We start from the raw sequence: 24697 nt of genomic DNA on the forward strand, positions 1-24697 counted from the left end.
ATATAACCAACAGACCCAGACTAAACAACTCACCCGAGTCTCCGGAATTAACCCTCAAACTAGTCATTGTCTAAATTATTGTTAAGCGAGCAATCCACCAACGGAATTTTTCACACCAGCGCTTATCTCAAACGGAATTTCCTATTTGGAAAGTGAGGCTCCAAAATGGCCATTATTTGTAAGACAATAACTAATTTTTGCAAAGCGTTTATATGAATGGCAGCCATTTCTTTTCTAGGGTAAAGACAGTGAATTAGGTTACGGATTGAGTGTTAAGCACTTATATGAAATAGCCGAAGCGGAACTAGTGTGAGTGTGAGTAACAGGAGTTAATTGAGTTATTTGTGTAGTGAAAAGTGAAGTGAAAAATTTGGAGAGAGAACCATGTCCAAGAGTAGCCAAAATCACCTTCCTCACTTGTACCCTAATATTATCAAGGATGTCTCCGCTGGAGAACCGGGACTAATAGCAGGAGAAATTGCGGCCGAAGACCAGGGATTGATAAGCAACTCCATGTTAAGGTCTCATTCCTATGGTACCATACACAAGGACCCAGTAGCAGAAGAGACCACGGAGGTGGTGTCGGATGAGCATGGGGGTTATGCATTACCAAAGAAGCAGTTGTACACCGTCATTTCCAGTTTGTTCATGGCTTCCTTTTTGGCAGCATTGGATGCGACGGTGGTGACGACCCTCTTGACATTAATTGCTTCGGATTTGAATGCAATTTCCAACATTTCATGGATAGCGACAGCATACTTGCTTTCTTGTTCGGCTTTCCAACCATTATTTGGAAAGCTCTCGGATATCTTTGGTAGAAAGATTCTTTTAATCTTGTGCAGCGGTTTCTTTGCTGTGGGATGTATGATATGTGTGACAGATTCGTTGTTCTGGTTGGTGATTGGTAGATTTGTGACAGGTTGGGGAGGTTCAGGATTGACCGCTTTAGGAACGATAACGATGTCAGATTTGATTCCATTGAGAGACAGAGGCTTCTATCAAGGTTTAGCTAATGTATTCTTTGGCTTGGGCTCTGCATCCGGAGGTATTATTGGAGGACTCATTGCTGACTCCTTAGGTTGGAAGTATGTCTTTATTTTGCAAGTCCCATTGGCAATTATCGTAGGTCTCGCCTTCTACTTCAACTTGAATTTACCAGAGGGATCACCAGGTCTAGGAGCTCACGGCGAAGACATTAAACAAAAGTTGAAGAGAGTGGATTTCTTAGGGTCCTTCTTCTTAGTCAGCGCATTGATGTGTATTTTGACTGCTGCTTCCATGGGAGGAAGAGAAATTGCCTACTCCTCGAAGACATTCATCTCATTAGTGTCACTTTCTGCTGCGTTGTTGGCTGCCTTCGTCTATACAGAGTTCAACATTTCTGCAGAGCCAATCATTCCAATGGAGTTGTTAGGAAACAGAACGGTCGTGTCTTCTTCATTAGCTAATTGGTTCTACACCATGGGTGTTTTCACGTATCTTTTCTATGTTCCCGTGTACTTCACTTCGGTTATGGAATTCACAGCAACTCAGAATGGATTAAGATTGATTCCAAATTTCTTTGGTGTTTCATTGGGCTCTGTTGGAGCCGGAATGTACATGAGAAGGACTGGACGTTACTACAATTTAACCGTTGGCGTGGGTATTCTTTCTATCTATGGAGTTATTAGACTCTTGCTTATCAGTCCAAAGATTTCATTGTTTGAACAGTTCACATTGATGTTGCCTTCTGGTATAGGATATTCATGCATTTTGACAGTGACATTATTATCCTTGATTGCATCCGTTCCAGCAAAATATCAAGCATGTACTACTTCCATTCAATATACCTTCAGATCGACCGGTTCGACATTGGGTGTGGCTATTGCGTCTGCCATTTTCCAGAATGTGTTGAAGTCTACATTGACAACCAAGGTTAACGCATTGATTTCTGATCCTCAAGAGGCCAGTAAGATTATTGCCAGGGCATTGGAAAACACAAATTATACCAGCGAAGCCCCTAAGGTTGTTAGAGCTGCCATCAGAGATTCTTATGCTTTAGGGTGCAAAGGAGCATTCATCTTCAGTACTGTCACCATCTGTTTGGGCTACATTTCTTCTTTATTTATGAGAGAACACAAGCTCCACACAAGATTGGAGAGAGAGTAACAATTCCTTTTATTTATTTGTGATAGAGATTATTTTTATATTAAGTGTTTATAGACATGCAGAATGAATGATATTTAAGTTGTAGTGTCGCTTTCAGGGCTATCTATGATCCCAAGGCCCTGCCTTGTAGGGTTGACATTTGTCACATGGTATCTATGGTTATAACCACTTGAGACGACCAAATTTGCTCTTTCGAAGGGTTCCGGTGACTCGGCCAGATGGACAATGTACAACTTGCTAGAATGATTAGTGTTCGATCTTGGTGGGTTGTTAGTGCTATTGTTCTCATTGAGATTGAATTCAGATGTTGGCCTAGGAAGATTTCCTTTAGCTTTAGCAGCAGCTGAAAGTTTAGGTGAAAAAGATGATAGCAAAGTGGAGCTTGTGATTCCCACTTGGAAGGGCAAGTGATTCTGTTCTGCCTGGAAGTAAGGCGACGAAAAGGCCGAAACTGGATTGGAAAATGGCTCAAGTAATGGCGACAATATTGGTGATAAAACTTCATCTTCTCTTATAGCGTCTTCAATAGCATCTTCAATAACCTCTTCAATAAGCTCGTTCTCTGATGTCACATTAACATTAATGAGTATTACGGCTAATAGAATACTGGAAATCCCTAAAAAGTACAGAAAGCCCTTAGATGGTGTTTTGGAGCCGTCGCTGGTTACCAACATGATAATGTAGTCAATACAAATGGTGATAGGAAGTGCTGAAGTCAAGGACAAAGAAGTGACCAAAGGACTGGTCAACAACATAGCAAGGATAGTCAAGTAATCCGATATAACAGAGAATACACCATTGATCAAGATGGAGAACAATATCCTGTTGGAAGGAGGAGGGAATTCGAACTTCTCAATATCCAACCAATGGACAACGAATAAGAGAGGAACTCCTATCACAGAGGTCATTACTCCAACGTATCCAAAGAGTCTTCTCTCATTAGTGGTTTTATCGCCCGTTCCGCATTTCACCTTCATTACAATAAGATAAAAAGCATACATTAATGCTCCGCAAAGAGCCAAAGAGTTTCCCAAGCGAGGATTCTTTGGTATGAATTTATTTCCACCATCACCTTCCTTGGAAGATTCGCTGTAATTAACAAGAAAGACTCCGAAGCAACTCACACAGACACAGACGACTTTCTTTATTGTGAATCTGTCAATCTTGAGCAATGCACCTATGAACAAGGTGAATATAGATGTAGTTGACCCCAAAACGGTTTGGTTCGATGCTGAAGTGAACTGCAATGCTTCCATGACAAAAATGTTATACAAGAAATAAATCACAGCCATTTGGAAGGAAAGCTGGAACACCTCTGTTCCTGTTAATTCGGAGGGAGAGTTCTTCTCCAAGTCATCCTTCATAATCTTTTCTAATCTGGCTCCCAGTTTGTTACCATAGTTGTTATCACTGGACGACTCAATTAAGGGAGTTGATTCTTCTGTAGTAGTATCTTGCTTGCGAAGCGATGTGAACAATGATGTGATGAATTGGAGGACTTCTGGAATCAAGTTCAACATGAATGACGAGCCAGTTATCACGGCAAACATCCATGGTTTCAGGTAGTCGGAGCCTTTGAGGACGGAATTGACCAATTCAAGACCGATGACCCAAGTTGATATGGCCACCACTATGAAAAGGACTCCAAGTCTGTAATTTCTGATTTCTTGTTCATTGATGATTTCGACCACCTCCAACGGGTCTGTTGTGAATTGGGCGTCTTGGTAGTGAAGAGACGATAATGTTGGTGGAGTTTTGGAGACATGGCGGCGTAGAGGACGCGGCGATTCGACTGATGACATGACTATAAGTTATAAATCATCGACGAGAGATGAGAGAGTTGAGCGTCAGAATGGATAATCGAAAGGCAGAAGAAAGTCAAGACAAGACAACACAACACAACACAACACAAGACTTTAAAAGCAAAGCAAGATAGTAACACTTAAAATAAAAGAAACCCCAGAAAGCAATAAACCATAATCTATAGAAAGAACAGAAGTCACGTTTATACTGTAGCGAAGTAGAGCCTTCCAATTTTACAATCCACGCTAACAATACTACTATAATTAGTGTCAATATTCCGATATTCATACAAATTTTATTACTATCACTATCACGAATCACGAACAGACTACCAGAATTGATAAGAGCAAACGGAACCGAAGCGCCTTCAACTGCCGCATTGAGATAACAGTCTTGTGCGCATCAACCCAATCTAAGGTTCTAGCGCGGTAAGAGACACGATAAAGGTCAATAGAATAGGTACAACAAAGGACATCACAAGAAGAAGGAACAACCAAGAATCAATGAGGGGTTCTCTGCAGGTGGCAGAGAGAAGACATGAACATCCAGAAGAGGGCATCGATGCGATGGGTACAGGTTGAGGAAGGAAGAAGAGGTGGTGATCATTGGGGCATTATGCTGCTTTGGGCATTTGAGTGGGGTTCTAGAAGAGGTCACAGAGGCATTTAGATGGACACGATACGGCGTTGGGGACCAGAAGGAGAAGAAGAAGACTAAGAAGAATGATCTGCGAATTCTTGTTTAGGTTGGGTTATCAGTTATGTATTGTGACCGTGGGTAATGGGTAATTTATGATAAAAGGAGAGTTGGAATTTGAGTTACGGATTAGTGGTAGGATGAAGATAGATAAATTGGATTGGCAAAATGTGATAAATGTGATAAATGTGATAAATTGTTATGGGATAATGTTATTATTTTTATGGGATAAATTTTTATGGGTTATTTGAAATATGGGTGGATTGGGCTGTGATAGTGAAAAGTTTAGTATTCCATTGAATTGCTCAATATCAAGAATTCTAACTAGTTTAGTGGGTCTATCCATTTGTACAAAGTCTTCAAAGTTAATAACTACAGAATTCCTAATTCTTATAACTGCACGTTTACTCATTACTATACATCTACTCATACATAGATGTATGGATATCTATCATAATATCGCTCTCATTCTCTGTAGCTGTCTCTCACTTCTTCCAGCCATAGGTAGCTGCTAATCTACTGTCCAAATGCTGCTTTGCCGTGATCACCTCAGAATCCTTGTTGGCTCCACGGCCCTCAATCGACTTCACAAACTCGCTAGGAACTGGCTCCAACAAGGCTTCATCATTAGGATGGCTGAAAAACACAATCGAGTAACGGTCTTGGCCGGTTTCTTGCACTTTGGCTGGGAACTTGACTCTATGTATAGTCGACTTCAATAAACCTGCTGTCCAGTAGCTCAAGAGATCTCCAATGTTGACTACGATTGGAGGACCCATTCCTGGGAACTTGTCAGTGTTAGCAGGAACAAATGGCACCGCCTGCCATTTCTTTTCTACAGGTGAGTAAATCTCTAATCCTTCTTGGTTCTCTTGTTGGAATAACAAGGTGACCGAGCCGTAATCCGTGTGTGCACCAGCTCTGATGACAGACTCAGGACTCAAGCTCTTTTGACCAGGGTAATGTAAGAAACGGAAAGTTGAGCCAGACTCTTTGTCAGCAGCGTACTTTGAGGCAAACCAATCTTCACCCTTTGTTTCATCGGTATCTTCGATTTTTAAACCAATTGCCAACAATCTCAATATCTTCATCGATAACGCATAGAATTTCTTAATGGTAGATATGATGATTTCTAAACGTTTTGGGTCTTCAGCAAACCAATCGGGGATTTCCTTTTCAGACAAACCGGTTAAAAAGTTAAGCAAACACATATTGAGTGCCTCTTTTGGATCTCCTTTCTTTTGACCGGTTGGGTCTAAGTTTTCCCCACCAAAATCAGCGTATCCATGATTAGAAGAGTCTATAGAATATTTGGTTTTGTAACTGTGAGGCAATTCAAAGAATTGCTTAGACAAATCAAATACTGAATCAATCTCTTCTTGGGTGAATTCATGCCCTTCAAGAAACAAGAATCCTTGTGTTCTTGCAGCTCCGAAGAGCTGGTCAGCTGTTTCTTGGTTAACAGTGGTAATATCCACAATCTGTAAGGGATTAGAATCGGTTTGAGTCATTTTACAATACTATGTGACAGTTATGAATACTACCTATATCATTCTATTCAAATCAAGAGGACTCCAAGAAGAATATGTCCAGCTATATATACCATATGGTCCAATTCTTAGCATTCTTGCAATCTTTATCTTCCTCCATAATTCATTCAGAACCGGTGCGCCGGTTTGAAAAATTTTGGGATGCGATTTGCGCCTTTAAGCGGAATTTTGTATTGGCCCATATAATGATTGACTCCGAAAGAATTAAGTGTCTCTGACAACTTGACACATATACCACAGCACCAAGAAAAAGCAACGAAGAATGCAGCAATAATCGATGTTCGAGGAATTATGCACGAGTAGTATCTAGTTTGAGACGAGTCAAAAGTAGTAAAAACATGCTATTTCATTGAACTCTATTTTATGGTTACCAGGTTGAATTGGAGACAGGTAGAAGACGTAAAGCAAAGTTTACATAAACTCGTCCAATTTTACATTAACGATAAAATTTGTAACTCACGCTAATCCGGACCGGACCGTACTGGGTGCAAAAACATACCATTCACATTCGACAGGATTATAATACATATATTACTATATACAAGGCTTACTTTCTAAAAGCTACTTCCTCTGGTAACTCAAAACTCACACAGAACATAGGCTTTGTAGGAGCCACTCTTCTCACTAAGTGGAATTGGAACTTCTCGATCGGTATGTCGTGATCGATCATCTTAATAACTCTTTGACGTACTCTTTCATATAACACTTCCAAAGATGGTTCTGGCTGTTCTTGAGGAGTATACTTCTCAAAACAATGACAATTTATGACTGGTAATTTAAAGTTTGGATCGCTTCTTACTGCCTTCTCCACTTCAGGATCTCTGCTGTAAAGTCCAATGAACTCGTCCAAAAATGTGATTGCAGAATCAGGCAAGTTCATAACATATTGTCCAATGAAGCTAGGGATCTCAACCTCAGTAACTTGCTCTTCTCTGATGACTTGCTTTTCTTTGGTTTCTGGGTTGGTTTTTCTTCTCTTTACTACCTTGGACTTTTTAATCACGGAGGAGTTATGTGACCAGTCTAGTAACAATTTAGGAGATTCTCTTATGAACTCACGGCCGTCTAAATTGTAGGAATGAACAAAATCTTCAGTATGGTTGATTTTAATGTTTTCTTGTAAATATTTGTATGATTCGGGATTCAAGTCATTGGCTAAAACGACAACTTCCTTCTTACCAGCTGGAACAGCAAATGGTCCCACACCAGCAAATACATCCGCAACAACTTCATGTGGTTTGAAGCCGTCAATCAATCTCTCATGCTCGGTATTCAATCTGGAGTTCCAATAAACCTTGCTGAAGTCAAACTTGAACCTACAACCACTCTCGCTCTGTTCAACAAGTAAATCATCTTTACCAGCAAGAATGTTCATTTTAAAAGTTCTGAACTTTGTTGCGATGGAATCCACTTTGTCCACGACAGTTTCGACCTTTGAATTCTTGTCGAGGATCACTTGTCCAATGAGACTACCAAAAGGCTTGAACTCGTCTCTCAAATTCAAATGGGCAACATGGCCAGCTTGAGCAAAGCCTGTTGGGATATCATCAAGCAAGTTCTCTGGGAGAACGGCTCTTAAGATGTCATCTGTTTTCCAGAAGTCATATTCGAGGGTCATGGTATATGGCTTGACTACGACACCGTATTCTTTGATTTTCGCTTTCGCGATGTCACTTAAGTTGTTCTCGTAAGTGTTTATGTCTCCAATATCTGCTCTAAGCAAGACTCCTTTAGAATCATCCACTGGGACGATGTGTTTGATTGAAGGAAGATACAAGATATCCTTTTTGCAGCTTTTCACGAACTGGCCGAGGTGCTTTGGATCGGGGAAGCAGGCTACTAAGAGCGGTACTTCCTTGTGGAAGAAAGAACGATCCAACTGCTTCATTGACCTATTTACTGGGGCGCCGAAGATACTCATCATGAATTCACGTCTATCTGTTTTGTTGATCTTGTGGAAATTACGAGCCGATACGAATGTGCAAACAGGAGATGGGATAATAGTGTGAAGATGCTTTGTAAATGCTAGGAAAGATCTGAGCATCAATGTTCAACTGTAGTGCTGTGTCAAACTTATTGTATATATATTTCTAGCGAGCCGAATATTTATATCTACAAGACATGTATATCAAAAAATTGTTCAAAATATATCATATATATCCAAAAATATAATGTATGAAAAGCAATATATAATATAATGATATCTTGTATACAACGATATACAATGTACAATATACAAAATACAAAATACAATATACAATATACGATGTATAATATAAAGTCTACTACTCAAGAAATATATTTGTACAGTTACTCATACTCATACTCATCTAAGAATGAATGAAAAAAATACAACTCATCCCATCGTAATTGATGCTCACCACGCAGTCCTTTAAAACCTCTTCTCTCTGTGCTCTATGTCTCTCTGTACGTATCTTTCTCTCTGCTCTCTGCGCTCACTGCGCTCTCTCTTTGCTCTGTCTCTACACAGAGAGCTGTTCTCTTCCACTACTCAACACTAATTGCATATCTGCCGTCTCTCTCACTATTAAACACTAGCTACACAACTATGGACTCTCACTAAACTGTCTGAAATTTTTCAAGGCTGCACAGAAAAATGCCCATTAGTGAGAGCAGCTGCCAAAAAACCGATGAGTTTGTGAGAGAGACAAAAGATTTTGGTTGTAAATTGGAGTTGTTGTATGGTTGTAAATATTAAATATATTGTTTTTATATATTGCTTGTTGTATATTGTATATTGTATATTGTATATTATATGACTTGTTGTATCATTGTATTTATAAATTACAAGTTAACACAGTTGGAGACAAGATAAGATATAATATATACAACAACGAATAACTGCTTTCACAAGAAATCTGCATTAACCGCTACATCTCCATAAACAAAAATCATAATGGATACAAACGAGGTGATAAGTATAACCAAGCCAGAAGCGCTTGTCAATGACATCGACTCGGACGTCGAAATGTCAGACATTGAAGACATAGAAACCCCCAAAGACAACTCGAACACTTTCAAACTGTCCATTGTGACTCCAGGAGAACTAGTGACTGACGATCCCATTTGGATGAAAGGTCACGGAACCTATTTCCTCGAAGATAAGACATTCTCATCCGTAGCGGGTAATATTTCGAGAGTCAACCGTTTGCTAAGTGTCATCCCTTTGAAAGGAAGATACCAACCAGAAACGGGTGACCACATCGTGGGCCGTATCACAGAAGTTGCCAATAAAAGATGGAAAGTTGACATAGGCACCAAGCAAGATGCCGTGTTGATGTTGGGATCGGTCAATTTACCAGGTGGTGTATTGAGAAGAAAGTCAGAAAGCGATGAATTACAGATGAGAAACTTCTTGAAGGAAGGAGACTTATTGAACGCCGAAGTTCAAACAATATTCAACAATGGTATTGCCTCATTACATACTCGTTCGTTAAAGTACGGAAAGTTGAGAAACGGAATCTTTCTAAAGGTTCCTAGCAGTTTGGTGATTAAGTCCAAGAACCACTCTTACGACCTACCAGGTAACGTAAGTGTGGTATTGGGAGTTAATGGATACATCTGGCTTTACAAGACAGTAGCCAAATCAAATTCCGCAGCAAACACCAGCATAACCTCTAATACTAGCAAATTCCAGGCATCGGTAGATTCTTCTGGATCATACGCTCCAGGACAAGGTTCCATCTCAATCACAAGATTAGAAGAAGAAAGTTCGTGGGAGATCTATTCAGATAAGAATGATCCAAACATTAGCAACTCAGTAAGAACAAACATTACTCGTTACAATAATGTACTCAAAGCATTGAGTTATTGCGAATTGGGTATAACAGAACAAAGAATTATTATGGGGTACGAGGCCAGTTTGGCATACTCCAACATAGGTAGCTTGATTGACAAGGAAGCTATGGAGAGCATTTGTCAGGACATTATAAATAATGAGAAGATGAGAGGTGCATAAGTTAATAGATAGAAAAATGTATAATAGAACACTTCACTATACTAGACTCAGGTAAAATAATGATACAGGTATGTTCCACTTTACAAACTTGACAATAGGATGCAAATAAATAATAATATGAGTATGTATTATGACTGTTAACCGGTGAATGAAGAAAAGTAATTAATTATGACTTCAACCGTGAAAGCTTAAGAACTAGAATACAACGAGAGTCTGCGACAACTATGCTAGCAACCAACCAGAGCCCGCAAGTAAATGGCGATATAAGTACAAGAATGTAACAATGTTTTTGGTAGAGAAGAATTGAAGTTAATGCTGCCATAGTCTTTTTTTGTATACCTAATGGTCTCGGTTTACAAAACCTTTCTCTTCTTCAAGTAACAACGGAAATAAATAAGTTGCACTAATCCAAAGAGAATAGTACATGCTATGATAACCACAGATGCCTTGGTGTATTCGGAGAAAATTGCTTCGTTGACGTCTCTAAGCTTGAACTCCTGCTCCATTAAGTTTTGGAGGATCATTTCTGAATTTTGAAGATTGACTATCACGTTGTCCAACTCAGTCTTGAGGAATTTTATTTCGTCCTCAAAGTCTTGTTGGGTAAACTCTTTATTTTGTTCTTCCTTCTCTTCCCCATCTTTTTTATTTCCATTCTGTTGTTTCTTAAGAGAATTGAAATACTGCGCGTAGTTGTTATAGTTCGTCTGCTGTATGGTAGTCAAATTCTTGATATCTACATACAATTCGACGTCTTTAGGTTCAGGATGGAACGACCACGACTTATCCGCATACAAGTTATCGAAACAGATGTTGATCATCGACTTGCCTTTATTGCTGTTTATTAACTCATTAATATGGTTAGGGTCTGCGTTTGCCTGTGATATGTCTTGATTGATAATGTTCTGCTCAGGATTAGATCTCTTTCCAACCTCCCCTTCTTGCTCTTGGACGGCGCCCAGCTTAGGGTTATTGAGGTTTGTGAACATGAAACTGACCTCATTGGATATGTCACGCTGAGATCTCAAGCTGTTGTTCTCATCATCAAAAATTATCAAATTCAAGAATTGTTTGTTGACTTTGTCTCCGCTTTTCACGGTGACCAATATGATGTCGTCCTTGACTGTAGGATAACTCACGCAGTTCCGGAGGTTTTCTCTTGACGAATAGCCTGACTTGTCACCAACCTTGGTGGGATGTATAGTCAATCCTAATGCATGCGAGGGAGTAGGGAAAAGGGCAAATAGTACACATAGCACGCTCATGAAGAGGGACACTCGAGACGATAGTGCTATAGAACTTGAAGAAGCGAAATTCACCATATTGGAGAGTGTTCGTGTGGTATGATGCTGAAGGATAGGTATGGGTGGGCGGTATTATGAAAAGACAGTTTTGGCAAAGTAAAAAACTGCAATGATATGTGTTTCACTGAGAATACAAATATTGGTAGTAATAACAATAATAGACCCACGCGTGTATAAGGAATGTAAAAGTTAGCGAACGACTTGGAACGGTTGCTAGGAACTGGACTCCAAAAGCACTTTGGATCTGATTCTGAGATTCTATAAATGTGATTTGTTTGGTTCAAATCTGGTCTTGTAGTGATCTTTTTCCCAGTTCGCTGTTGTGGTCGATCTCAGGGTAGCTATAATGTTTAGTTTAACCTGACAAAAAGAAGGGCGGCAAGGGCGAAAAGGCACGAGATCGGAACCGGATTTTCGGGGTCAACTGGCTCGCTCTATCTACGAGACCTATAAGTGTTTTTAGCGTTATAGTTATGTTACTACAACTTTGCTGGTAAATTTTACAACAAACACACGGAAGAAACTAATGTCTACTAACACTTGGGAAGACAACTTTTTTTTTTTCTCTGTTATGCTTTTGGTGAGGGTTTTCGAATTGGGAAGCAGCAATCTGCGCCTGCACAGGGAGGGATGTAGGAGAAGATGGAGGAAGATAGAGAGAGGCAATGGGAAGCTAGAAAGTAGGGGAACCACGCGGGATTTCGGGGTCAAGAAGATGGCGGGGGTAAGAGTTGGCGAAGGCGATGGAAAAAACCAAGAAACGGCCAGAATTTTCGTCGGGAACATGAAAAGCTTCGGTTCTCTGTGGTGGTGTTGTCTGATGATAATACTGTCACAGTTGTCGCAGCGAGCCAGTTCCAGAAATAATTGTGTGAACTCGAGACTAAAACAAGAATGTGCACTCAGGCAGCACCGACTGTTGCGACGAGGGGCACCAGAGATCTATTATTAGGAGGCAAGATAATAATTTTTTCATGGCTTTCATGTCAAAAGACACGGACTCAGAAGTGCTTCGTTTTGATGGGAGAGGCTTTTGTGGGTGATAAACAGCTGCCTTACGGTGCCTTGTGGGGCCTCTGGGGTCCATCTCATCGGTATCTGAGACCCACGTTACATGGATCAAAACCAAAAACTTTGCTTCCTATCTTCACCGCTCCTTCATACTTGGCTCCCATCCCGACAAGCCTAATAAACTTTAAAATACTAAGAATTTTACTGAAATAAGTGAACACTTGGCTGGAAAGGGAAACCGGGGGTCCATCCGAGCTAGGATCACGTGACTAAAATTAGCCATATTATTCGATTTTTGCAGTTATTCCCACAAATTTTCCACAGCATTCCACTCGAGGCGGGCACATTGGCGGGGCAAGGCTTAAACGGGAGCATAAGGGTCTTCTGAGTGTTAATTTTCGACAGTAGTGTGGCAGAGGCAGCTAAATGGGCAGTTTTAATTGGCCTTGGAGTAAACTAATATAACCGATGGGCATAAGGGTGAATAGGTTGTGGTAGTCACTCATCCAAAGAGGCATAATTATAATCCGACCCTACTCCCCTTGTGCACGCATGATACCGTATATTACTATTGACCACACGAGTGGTTCCCAGAATTCAGGCTTCTCATGGCGATGGTTTGTGCATATAGCCCGAATTAGGTTTGATCTGACCAATCTTTTTGTACGCATTCGTCGGGTTCATTCCCATTATGGTTAATAAATATATTTTTAGCTTTCCTGATTGTCTTTATCGCTACCGTGAGTCCCACGTTGTCAGTACCATCAGCCCGCGTCCCGTTGAAACACTCGCTCTCTACAGTAACTTTACGCTATGTACACGAATTTATTAGTGAGGATCTTCTGTCAATACATTATCTATATACAACCCTGACCGGATTAGTCTGTTGTTGTCGCGACTTCAACTGCACTGGCAGCAGCAGCAGCAGCAGCAGCAGCCTTACTATCTGCAATGAGGTCTTGGAGTCTGGACTCGAACTCGTGTTCCTCAACCTTCTCGATAACGTCCATGAGTCGCGATCCCGCCATACACCCCGTGAGATCGTGGAGAGAAAAGCCACAACGGTGGTCAGTGACTCTGTTCTGAGGATAGTTATAGGTACGAATCTTGTCCGACCTGTCGGTGGTGGTAACTTGGTCGGTTCTCATTTTGCGCTGTTCGTTAAATTCCTTATCTCTCTCCAACGCAGCCAAACGGGCCCTTAAGATGGAGAAAGCTTTAGCCTTGTTCTTAGGTTGTGACCGTTCGTCCTGCTGCTGTACAGTGACTCCCGTTGGTATATGCACTAATCTGACGGCAGAATCGGTGGTATTAACATGCTGCCCTCCCTTACCTCCAGCTCTCATAGTATCGATTCTAACTTCACCGGGTGCAAATTGTCGCTCGTCGTCCTTTAAAGAGCTTTCAGTACCATCTGACATCTTGGGCAACACTACAACGGCTGCCGTAGAAGTATGTATACGTCCCTTACTTTCTGTGCTGGGTATTCTCTGCACTCTGTGAACTCCACTCTCATGTCTCAAAATGTTGTATGAGCCGGGGTCGTCTATACTCATGATGACTTCATTCAAAAATCCGGCATTTCCTTCACTTTTGGATACTATGGTATATCTCCACTTCATGAAATTGGCAAAATTTATATACATTTGCATCAAATCTCCGGTGAAGAGCGAAGCTTCACTTCCCCCTACACCTGGCCTCAATTCTAGAATTGCTGGTTTGTCGTCGTACTTCATAGGAGGTAATAATCTTGATTGTAATGTATTGATGGACCTCAAGAGCTGCGGTACTGTTGTTTCAACTTCCTCCATGGCATCCTGTAATAATTCTGGATCTTGATCTGGTTCCAAGATGAACTCTTTTAGCTCTTGGAATGTCGCCATTTCTGACGTATACTTGGCGTAGTTTTCTAAGATGATCGATAAATTCGAGAATTTGATGGTCAAATCCTGATCGAAATCACCCAGCGACATCTTCGACTCAACCAGAGCAAATTCTTTCTTCATCACTTCGGCTCGCTCCAAAAGAAGAGGATGGATTTGAGGTATCTGGTCGAATTTCTCCAAGGCAAGTGCTCTCTGTTGAGCTGCACTCACTGTGGAGTATTTAGCCGCTATAAGGGGTCGTATCCCTCGGCACCGAGCTATACATCGTATCATTGCAATCATTTATAACTAGATCTGTCCTGTAGACTCTCTGCAACCTCTTCCTTCTTCTGCTCCAACTTTTCACTCGCTAAATTTTTCAGGTACACTATCATATTTAAGAATTCTCATAGTTAAGAGTTCGCATAGTTAGGAAACCTCATAGTTAAGAATTGAGAATCCTCATAGTTAAGAGTTCCCATAGTTAAGAGTTGTCGTAGTTAAGAAATTTCATAGTTAGAAGTCTCAGTTTTAAGAGTTCTCATAGTAGAAGACTCATAGTTAAGAATTCTCTTAGTTAAGAAAGCCTCATTGTTAAGAAGTCTTATAGTTAAGAAGTCTTATAGTTAAGAAGTCTTATAGTCGAGAAATCTCACAGTGAAGATCTCACACAGCTTAGAATTTTTGTTAAGTTGTCTCGTAGTTAAGAGTTCCCATAGTTAATAATTCTCGTAGTTAATAACTCTCATAGATAATAACTCATAGTTAATAACTCTCATAGTTAATAACTCTCATAGCTAAGAATCCTCATATTTAATTCCCTTAGCTTAGACATTATAATTATAGCACACAGTTAACTCTCCCGTATTGTATATGTAATCACATTACTCCATAGTTAAGAGACTTTTATGTGCACATTAATTAAAGCATACCCCATTGTAAATTATCTCCCATAGTTAAGAATTGTCCCGTAAATTAATAGTGCGACACTAAATGGTGTTTTATATTTCAATGTCTTGATCCAATGGTGCAATACATATTGGGATAATTTCAAGTTCTTTCTGTTAGTTTAAGATTCCACCGAGAAAATGTCATCAGAATCTATTCCTATTCTGCTCAAGGACTTCTCCAGTGCATTGAGCGGTCTTAATCATGATAATCTCGACAGATTGAAGGATCAAATCATCAATTCGTTGAATATGCTCATAGAGACGAATAATTATCTTCTGGAAGAGAAGGAGAAAACAACTCAGAAATTAGCAGAAAATATAACGGAGGAAGCCCAGAACACTTTGGAGGAAGATCTCGAATTATATCGTGAAACAATAAAGGAGAATGAAACGGTGATAGCCAGACAAAAAGACAGAATCGCCGCTATTAATGATGAATTGGTAGCAAGAGGATTTGTAACCGAAGAGTCGATTATCAAAGAACAGATAGAGCTATTCAAGAAGTTGGACCTCAAAGACAAGCTGTCAGCAATTAATAACCCTGAAACGGAACCCTTCGACGATGATCACGACAATGTTAACTCCTCTGATAGCCTGGAAGGTCCAGATACTGTCTATTTATAATAATGCGTTATGCTGCTATTTACATGTATATACAGAGTGTCATAATAAACTCATTTACCTCTACTTAATGGCTTAGGCTCGGTACCCATCAATTTGTTTAAAAATGGTTTCTCGTCACTGTTGATAGGATCTTCCGGTCTCTTGCAGACTAACATCCACGTGGAACCCAAGTGTACTCTTTTCTCGTAAGTAATGTCCAAGCCAGCTTCGTCAATAAGCTCGCCGATATCCAAGTTCCATCTACAAGCCCAAGTTTTCATTCTCTTCTCACTTCTGAAATCTAAGTGATTGTTAACAAACAGCCAAGTACTTCTGCCATGTTCCAACAACACAATTCTTCCACCCGGCTTTAACAATTTACCCATATTTTTCAATGCCAACACGGGATCCTCATGTGCACACAATCCAAAAGCTTCTACAATTGTGTCATACTTGAAAGCAGTAGATTCGTCACCTGCCAATTTGACCAAATCTTCGGCCTTTCCAACTGTGAAACCAGCCTTCTTGAAATTTGGGAAGGCATCTCTGAACTTCTTACGAGTTATCTCGACCATATTTTTGGCCGAATCCATGAAAGTGATGGAGTTGATTCTTTCAGGGTACAAGTAAGGAATGTTTCTTCCAGTACCACAAGCAACTTCAAGAACGTCACCTTTCAATTGTTGCATGAGCCATCTCCTACGCTTCCCTAAAAACATACCTCTCTCTTCCCACTTAATTTCATCGTCATATGCTTGAGCCTTAGCTTCGTAAAACTCCGTAGTGTCCTCGGCTGGTACAATATTAGGATTGTCAGAGTTCGAGAATTCAACTTTTGGCTTTGACTTTGAATCGTAGGAACCACTATCTATTGGCTCATCCAAAACAGGGGCTTTCTTGATTGTTCTTCTGGGCTGTTTGCTGTACCATTCCTCCAATTCTTCTGGAGTTGGCTCAAACATTAAGTCTTTGTCCATAATATGCTTTCTTCTGAATTCCTTTCTCATCATTTGGTAGATTCTATACTTCTTGACCTCTTTTGGTCTCAAAGTTTCCTGAGACAAGTTTTTTAACATCAAGTACTCGTACTCAGACAAGCTCTTGGGGTCATTCTGGTACTTTTTTCTAACATGTTGGATCTGTTTGTCTTCGTACCATCTATCACGCATGTAATAATAGAACGACACGCACATCACACCGAAACCACAGATGTAGTAGACTGTCATGCTTTTCTTGAACTTTTCGCTCTTGAAGTAGATGGCCCATTGCTGCCATTTGGGTAATTTCTCGATTCTTCTTTGACGCTGGAGTTCTTTGTCGTTAATTGGAAACGGAGCTTTTGAGTATGTTCTTGCTATGAAGACAGGAGCTACTGCGTTGTGAATAAATGCACTTTTCATGCTATTTTTCATCATATTGCGTCCGAGAATCCCCATGGGAATCCCCTGTTTCCATAACAAGGACATTTCCGAAGTCAAATGTCACAGATTACAATATCTATTAAGACAGTTCTCTTTCACAACGAGATTTACCCGCTCACTTGTTGAACATAATTAACGCATTATTCGATTATTTGCAGCAGACCAACGGAAGACAGTTTTTTTCGTCGCTAAGAATGAGGGAGAGTTGTGCAGGATGGTAATACTGTATAACATTAAGGGTATACATTGTTACTTGTTTGACTGCAAATTTAGAACTTCCTCTCTAATTCGTTTGGTTAGTTAGGAATAAAGATATACCCCTTCAAAAAAAAAAAAGAGTAGAACTCCATTAAAAGATTGTTAGAAGTGTTGTAGTTCTCTATTTCAAAATTGTCTAAGGTTAAGGGTTCAGGCTGTTGCGCTTTTATAGTTGTAGCTATGTTTCTATATGTGTATGTGTCTATGGAAATGGAAAAGTGTATGTATTAAGTCTAAATATGAGGGTTCACACTGGTGCAGTTGTATAGTGGTGTAATAGGTATATGTAGCTATGTCTATGTACTATGTTATTTATGTATCTATGTAGCTATGTATGTATGTATATATGTATGTATGTATGTATGTATGTATATATGTATGTATATATGTATGTATGTATGTATGTATGTATGTAACATTTTGATAGATGTATCTTTTGAGTGAATATGTGCACATATGGGAGATATCATCTATATATTTCGGTATGTATAAACGGAAAGGTATGTATGCATAATATGGGAACATGAAACTGTATAAATGAATATGAATTTTAGTTATGGTTGACATGAGAGTGTATTATAGCAGATTTCCATCCACTCCAAAAAAAATGTGCACTTTATATTAATACGGTGCAAATATATTGCAAAATATAACTCTTATATCTACTTTATCATTTATTATCACTCCGTTAAGCACTACATTGGTGAATCTGCGATTAGTCTTTTTACCTGAACTACAGAAGTGAACATGTATTATCCGTCATATTTATTATTCTTCATTCGAGAGCTTACCTTGTTCCAAGTACGGTAAAAACAACAGCATAAAACAAACATATACACAACTTCTACCATTATATATTAAATATATATATTATATATTATATAGTACATGGGACATGGTATATTGCATTTTTTTAAGGGATCGTATCTATTCCTAAACTCACTTATGCATTAGAGAGAAAAGAGAGTAACAGTGTAATAGTGTTCAGTACAGAGAAGAATCCAGGGGTCAAATAATACAACAACACAATAAATACAACACATTAGTTTAGCCCATCACTGTAGCACATCATTATAACACATCACCATAACCCATCACTGTAACACATTACATACATGCCCACTTTACATTTTTTTTTTAATAATGTGCAACACTCGACTGACTCTCATAGTTAACTCAACTATTCTCTCACTCTCTCACTCGACTGACTCTCATAGTTAACTCAACTATTCTCTCACTCTCTCACTCTCCACTCACACAATTCCACTCACACTAATGTATCATCCGGGTAACCCCGCCAGTCGCACTTTTCTATTTTGATGGCAAAAGTGAGTACTCGATAAACTCAACTGTTGAACAGAAGTCAGATTCATGGTGGTTGCATCAATTAATACTCATACAATTAGCCACATTACCATACTACTGTCATGTCTGTACCATCACCACTTTTGGCAGAGGCCAGAGATGCCGCCACAAAGAAGAATTTTGAAGCCGCCGAGGCCAAATACAGGCAAATCATCTTATCAGAGAACTCCACTGAAGAACAGTCTGTAACCAAGAAACTACAGGAACAGGAAAGCGCCATTGTGGAATTGGGTAAAATCTTTGAAGATAACCATGAAGCAGCCAAGTTGAATTCATTGATCTCCGAGTCGAGAGCAATTTTGGGCAACTTCGCCAAGTCGAAGACCGCTAAAATCGTCAAGACATTGATTGAAGATTTCGATACAATCCCCGATTCGTTGGACTTGCAAATCCAGGCAACAAGAGAAAGCATTGACTGGGCCGTAGAAAGTAAGCTTTCGTTCTTGAGGCAATCGCTTCAATTGAAATTGGCAGATTTGTTATACAAAAAGACCTCCTTTCAAGAAGCTATAAGGATCATAACAGACTTGTTGAGAGAATACAAAAAGTTGGACGATAAGTCTTCTTTAGTCGAAGTCCAACTCCTAGAGTCTAAAATATACCATTCTCTCAGAAACATACCTAAATCGAGAGCTGCTTTGACCAGTGCAAGAACCAGTGCCAATTCCATCTATTGTCCTACATTATTACAAGCCGAACTCGATTGCCAAAGTGGTATCTTGAACGCAGAGGATAAGGACTATAAGACTGCATTTTCATATTTCTACGAATCCTTTGAAGGTTTCAACTCCCAGGATGACGAGAAGGCAATCGTAGTATTGAAATACATGTTGTTAACCAAGATCATGTTGAATTTGATCGATGATGTCAACAACATTTTGAACCATAAGAACGTTCTTAAATACAAGTCCAAGGACATCGACGCTATGAAATCTATCTCCACAGCGTACTCCAACAGATCGTTGAAAGAGTTCGAATCCTCTTTGTTAACTTACTCTACCGAATTGAAGTCCGATCCAATTATCAAGAACCATTTCAACGCCTTGTATGATAACCTTTTGGAACAAAACTTGTTAAAGATTATCGAGTCATACTCATGCGTAGAGTTGTCCCACATTTCCAAGACCATTGGTTTGAACTTGCAACAAGTAGAGGGCAAATTGTCTCAAATGATTTTGGATAAAGTATTCTACGGAGTGTTGGATCAGGGTAATGGGTGGTTGATTATATACGACGAACCAAGAAGGGATGCAGCATATGATGCTTCATTAGACTTGGTGAAGAATTTATCAAGTGTGGTTGAGTTGTTATATGAGAAGGCGTCATCCTTAAACTAGATGTACTTCTTCTACGTATTTAAGTTTAAGAGGAGAATCTTGCAAATTTTCTGTATCATAATTTTAGATAGTTTCATAAGATAGACTCCCATGAATAAAATGAAATACTAGTAATAATCTGAAACAGAAGTAGATTACTAGATTGCGCGACGGGTGTTCCTTTTCTAGTATTGGTCATAATACAATACTTTATTACAATTCTAAATCTACTATACATGTATGCTATGACTTAGTAAAATATACCCTTTATACCTCTTTCTCCTGCAAGGATTGAGACTTCACCGGCTTTAACTAAGAACTCATCTAATCTGCCACATTTAAGAAAACAAGCTAAGAAATCATTCTCCTCTTCATTCGCCACATCATTAATCAATTTAAATGCACTTCTCATATACTTCCAGTCCTTTAATCTGGCATTCTGATAAATTTTCAACAACTCAATTATCAAGTAAGGAACATAAATTGATCTGAATTCTTCAAAAATAATGAAATCGTCTAGATTATGAGCAGTTCTCTTAAACCAATTAAATATTAACTTTGTCAATGTTTTGCTTGTCTTTTCAATAGAGTTGTCCACCCCAGCAGATGACCACTTTCCCGAACCACTACCATTGTCGCTGACAAAGCCTTTCCAATCGTCAATTAGCTTTAAGCCTTCCAAAAGCGAAGCATATTCTAATAACTCTTCTTTGTCATCCTCACTGACAGCTCCAGATTCATGGTGGCCAACCAAGTTTCTAGTCTGGATTTGTGTATCATATTCTACTACCAAGGCCTTGAAATTCTTGCCTTCAGCAAACTTTTTCAACGTGGCCAATTTGCCACACAACAAAAATCTACGAATAATGGCTAAACTTGCCACTATTGCGTCTTCATACATCTTGTTCTCATAAAACCACTCCACTGACCGGTAAAGTTTGAAATCAATACTATCTACTTGATTCGGTTCATCTTGCACTGCTATGATATCCTGCGGTTGGTAATGTGACTCTGTCTCCTTCATGACGCGTTCAACTGTCCTTCGTAAAACGTTGGTCAACTTGTCTTCACTGGATTCGTCGATATCAATCATATCATCCATCTCAACTACTGGATGGGCTATTCTTCTTGATATTTCAATTTGCTTTGTTCTATCTGACGAGTCTGTGAGAGAAGATAAGAAAAGAGCATAAGCCTCTCTTGAATCCCTTTCATTTGGTACAAACGATAAATAGATTGGAATTAACTCAGACATCTTGTACTCCGCCAATTTTGAAGTGTATGAAGTAATTATTGTGGTGATATCTTCAGTATTTAAGTTGTCTGTACCCTCTGTAATAAGTTGGAAAATAGCCAAATGAGTAATAATTCTGGCTAGGTATGGTCTCTTGAGTGCTTCCGGTTCTTGTCCCAGAGAGCCGATTAAGTTATGCAAAAGAGAAGGGACATCGCCTAGAATGACACCTCCAATAATAATTCTAAGAGGATCCTCACTCTGTTTAGTTAATTCACCTCCTGAGTTCAGCAAAGTGTTTAGGATCTCACTTACCGATTCCAATTGTGGCTTTGGGATACTGATAGGTAATGTTTCACTCTCCGATTCTAATTGTGATACTATGAATTTTTCGATATTATAAGCGTAGAGCTGGTTCAAATACAAAAGCAATGTTTCATCCCAATCTTGTGATGACTCTTTTAAGTTTTCGGAAATATCACCACCGCATAAGTAATTATAGATAAGTCTCTCATAATGGTTTAATCTAGATTGCTGTGAGAGTTTATAAACTGTCTTTTTCCATAAAAGTTTGTGCTTCAATCCAGATGGCTTAGTCTGTTCAGCAATAGAATTATCAAAGGACACATCTTGCTTGTCAATAATTGGATCAAAATATTCTTGAGTTGCACCCACCAAAATCAATGCGAGGGCATAGTTTCCAGTATGGTTAGCCTGGTCGATGGCTTCCTGGATCTTATCTTGGAGAAGTAGTCTATAAATGCGATAGAAAACTTTCGAGTCAGCAGACTCGTCTGCTGGATGAATGGACTTGTTGGATCTCAAGGGAGCATCCACATCCAACTTGTCTACCAAATCACTATCAGCTGTATTTTTGGCCAAGATCTTGAAATCGGTGTTTGAAACTGCCAGTCTGGTATTGGCCCATTTGCTTTGAAACTTGTCATCCACGCTTACAAAAGTCTCTGTATGAAGCTGTATCCAAAGAATGATTATGGATAACTCTCTGATTTGTGGGTTTCTTCTGAGAAAGTTCTCCTGCTTGATGCCTATGGATGAAAATTTGTATTCACGCAAGAGCTCGTTGTCTTGGCTCAACCTGAATCTGTATAAACGATCTACCAAGTCCCATAATTTCACTTCCAAGTTCCAATTACTGAATTCTTCCTTGAGTGATGGGTTTGTATCGTCGTCTTCCAATCTTTCACCTGCCAAGAGAGCTCTTTTGGCACAGATAGTTTTGAATTCCAGGATGATTTCGAATGGATCGCTTTGCTTGCTGAGCTGGAAGCTGTGAAGCACATTGGCGAATTGAGTTTCCACGTTGCTATCTGGCTGGAGGTTTATGATCTCTGAAGTCGTCATTGTACTAATAAATGACAAGAAAAAGACACTTCACTATAGCAATTCGATGAAAAGCCAATTGAGATGCAAATGGGAGCTAGGAACTAGAAAGCACGACTTTTCGGGGAACAGAGTTTTAGCGTGTATGTTTTGTTCGGGGTATCTCTTTCCTTCTAATGAGTCAAAAGAGAGGATCCACTTTTTCTGAATGGCTATTTTCAAGTCGTTGTCCCTAGAGGAATAAATTCACACGCTCAGTTCCTTCTTCTTGCTGTGTTTTCATTTCATTTGTAGCCTTTCATCTTCTCCGGTAGTCGATTTCTTGTTTCTGAGGAAGTCGCGATGGTGGAAAAGTGCGACATTATAACGTCGTTGAGGTGTAAAAAAATGTGTATTAGCGAGAGATTTGAGAGAGAGTCAGAGAGAGATTTGAGCGAGAGTTGTCAGAGAGTATGAATTGAAGGATTAGTGAAGAGCAAAAGTGTGTTAATGGACTAATTAGTGACAAAAAGAGGTGAAGCTTTCTCTAGCTTCTCTGTGAGTGTGCCCTGTGAACTTTGAACAGTACACTATGCTTGTGAATATTACTATGACTATGTCTATGATGTCTATGTCTATGTCTATGATGTCTATGCCTATGTCTATGTCTATGATGTCTATGATGTCTATGTCTATGTCTATGTCTATGTCTATGTCTATGTCTATGTCTATGTCTATGTCTATGTCTATGTCTATGTCTATGTCTATGTCTATGTCTATGTCTATGTCTATGTCTATGTCTATGTCTATGTCTATGTCTATGTCTATGTCTATGTCTATGTCTATGTCTATGTCTATGATGACTATGACTAAGACCATGACTATAGTCCTATGGCGGTGTCTTTGCTTTATGTAGCAATAGGTAAAATTATGTGCAACTATAAGCCCTATTCCTTGTATGTGGCTGTCTGCTCTCTGTACCTCAATGTGGCGCTTGTTATCCATATTACATGGAAGTGGTATCTATGTAACTCTACTTTTCGCACCCACCTTTTATGATATAAACCGCACTTCTTCTATCAATGAATAATCAATACAATGGTCGTCCTCACTCTAATACTTTCGCATACTCTCTTATAACTCTACTCATTTCCTTTTAACTTTTTCCCACACTGGCTCGTGCACCTTAAAGCGGTCCATGTTAAAGTGTAATGATAGTGTTTCATGCCTACTTAATAAATATACTGCACTGGTTAGTAACATGTAGACTTTTCAAATTATAGGCAAGGTATCAATCAACCAGTCCATTTAACCTGCTGCCAAGCTATTAATTTAATTGAGCTACATATTGAATTTTTCATCAGCTTTCCTTGGTCAATCTCGTTATAGCTTCTTATTGACTGCGTATTTCCTCAAACTTCTATCACAAGTTCTGTGGATTACTCTACCTCTAAAGATCGTCTATCATTCTCTTTCTTCTCCTCACTATATATGCTACACGTTGTGTTGGTATATTTGCAATGATTACCCAATAAAAGGATCAATTCAAGTAATGAATTCAATTGTGGTATTAAGTGGTTTAAGTTGCTATGTCCCATATTAACTATGCTCATTCACTATTTGCAGCATTTGCAGCAAGTTACAGCTCTCATGTTGTGGATCCATAATCTCACTCCACATAATGAAACCTCCCACAATATAGTACATCTCACAGTATATAGAGCACATTCACTATAGAGCATGCACACTATAATAGAGAACATAATAATAGAGAGCACACTATAATAGAGAGCACACTATAATAGAGAGCACACTATAATAGAGAGCACACTATAATAGAGAGCCCTACTATACTATAATGGAGAACGCAC

The 24697-nt window shown here is 39.3% G+C and overlaps 12 protein-coding genes across 12 annotated transcripts; 4 read left to right on the forward strand and 8 right to left on the reverse strand. All coding sequences in view use genetic code 12, as the record gives it.

Moving 5' to 3' along the window:
- The first annotated feature begins 206 nt into the window (after positions 1 to 206).
- On the forward strand, positions 207 to 2183 carry RJT20DRAFT_129670 (uncharacterized protein). Its single transcript, XM_064917550.1, has one exon. It carries the CDS (start codon positions 385 to 387, stop codon positions 2146 to 2148), a length of 1764 nt encoding a protein of 587 aa, XP_064773085.1. The 5' UTR covers positions 207 to 384; the 3' UTR covers positions 2149 to 2183.
- A 531-nt stretch (positions 2184 to 2714) lies between these two features.
- Positions 2715 to 3905, reverse strand: RJT20DRAFT_84203 (uncharacterized protein; the record flags this gene model as incomplete). Its single annotated transcript, XM_064921247.1, has 1 exon — positions 2715 to 3905. A coding segment is annotated over one exon (1191 nt), but the record flags the coding sequence as incomplete, so codon positions are not given.
- Positions 3906 to 5132: 1227 nt separating this feature from the next.
- On the reverse strand, positions 5133 to 6158 carry RJT20DRAFT_97620 (uncharacterized protein; the record flags this gene model as incomplete). The annotated part of the gene is made up of 1 exon (XM_064921684.1): positions 5133 to 6158. One exon carries the CDS (start codon positions 6156 to 6158, stop codon positions 5133 to 5135), a length of 1026 nt encoding a protein of 341 aa, XP_064773087.1.
- Positions 6159 to 6724: 566 nt separating this feature from the next.
- Positions 6725 to 8465, reverse strand: RJT20DRAFT_129672 (tRNA (guanine) methyltransferase). Its single transcript, XM_064917551.1, has one exon. The coding sequence runs from the start codon at positions 8239 to 8241 to the stop codon at positions 6745 to 6747; it is 1497 nt and encodes a 498-aa protein (XP_064773088.1). The 5' UTR covers positions 8242 to 8465; the 3' UTR covers positions 6725 to 6744.
- Positions 8466 to 8885: 420 nt separating this feature from the next.
- On the forward strand, positions 8886 to 10282 carry RJT20DRAFT_129673 (exosome non-catalytic core subunit). Its single transcript, XM_064917552.1, has one exon. The coding sequence runs from the start codon at positions 9115 to 9117 to the stop codon at positions 10174 to 10176; it is 1062 nt and encodes a 353-aa protein (XP_064773089.1). The 5' UTR covers positions 8886 to 9114; the 3' UTR covers positions 10177 to 10282.
- Positions 10283 to 10529: 247 nt separating this feature from the next.
- RJT20DRAFT_146132 (emp24/gp25L/p24 family/GOLD-domain-containing protein) lies at positions 10530 to 11441 on the reverse strand (the record flags this gene model as incomplete). Its single annotated transcript, XM_064918844.1, has 1 exon — positions 10530 to 11441. One exon carries the CDS (start codon positions 11439 to 11441, stop codon positions 10530 to 10532), a length of 912 nt encoding a protein of 303 aa, XP_064773090.1.
- A 1902-nt stretch (positions 11442 to 13343) lies between these two features.
- On the reverse strand, positions 13344 to 14879 carry RJT20DRAFT_129676 (uncharacterized protein). Its single transcript, XM_064917553.1, has one exon. It carries the CDS (start codon positions 14657 to 14659, stop codon positions 13370 to 13372), a length of 1290 nt encoding a protein of 429 aa, XP_064773091.1. The 5' UTR covers positions 14660 to 14879; the 3' UTR covers positions 13344 to 13369.
- Positions 14880 to 15052: 173 nt separating this feature from the next.
- Positions 15053 to 15955, forward strand: RJT20DRAFT_54180 (uncharacterized protein). Its single transcript, XM_064920590.1, has one exon. It carries the CDS (start codon positions 15445 to 15447, stop codon positions 15928 to 15930), a length of 486 nt encoding a protein of 161 aa, XP_064773092.1. The 5' UTR covers positions 15053 to 15444; the 3' UTR covers positions 15931 to 15955.
- Positions 15956 to 17455, reverse strand: RJT20DRAFT_54179 (putative RNA methyltransferase). The gene has a single exon (XM_064920589.1). The coding sequence runs from the start codon at positions 17373 to 17375 to the stop codon at positions 15981 to 15983; it is 1395 nt and encodes a 464-aa protein (XP_064773093.1). The 5' UTR covers positions 17376 to 17455; the 3' UTR covers positions 15956 to 15980.
- Positions 17456 to 18674: 1219 nt separating this feature from the next.
- Positions 18675 to 20429, forward strand: RPN6 (proteasome regulatory particle lid subunit). Its single transcript, XM_064920592.1, has one exon. It carries the CDS (start codon positions 19016 to 19018, stop codon positions 20288 to 20290), a length of 1275 nt encoding a protein of 424 aa, XP_064773094.1. The 5' UTR covers positions 18675 to 19015; the 3' UTR covers positions 20291 to 20429.
- A 1-nt stretch (position 20430) lies between these two features.
- NUP84 (Nup84p) lies at positions 20431 to 23106 on the reverse strand. The gene has a single exon (XM_064920591.1). The coding sequence runs from the start codon at positions 22866 to 22868 to the stop codon at positions 20520 to 20522; it is 2349 nt and encodes a 782-aa protein (XP_064773095.1). The 5' UTR covers positions 22869 to 23106; the 3' UTR covers positions 20431 to 20519.
- A 239-nt stretch (positions 23107 to 23345) lies between these two features.
- Positions 23346 to 23705, reverse strand: RJT20DRAFT_860 (uncharacterized protein; the record flags this gene model as incomplete). Its single annotated transcript, XM_064921255.1, has 1 exon — positions 23346 to 23705. The coding sequence occupies one exon, from the start codon at positions 23703 to 23705 to the stop codon at positions 23346 to 23348; it is 360 nt and encodes a 119-aa protein (XP_064773096.1).
- Between the last annotated feature and the right edge of the window lie 992 nt (positions 23706 to 24697).

Source organism: Scheffersomyces xylosifermentans, assembly GCF_036884685.1.
Source record: "Scheffersomyces xylosifermentans strain CBS 12540 chromosome Unknown RJT20scaffold_6, whole genome shotgun sequence".
NCBI lineage: Eukaryota > Fungi > Ascomycota > Pichiomycetes > Serinales > Debaryomycetaceae > Scheffersomyces > Scheffersomyces xylosifermentans.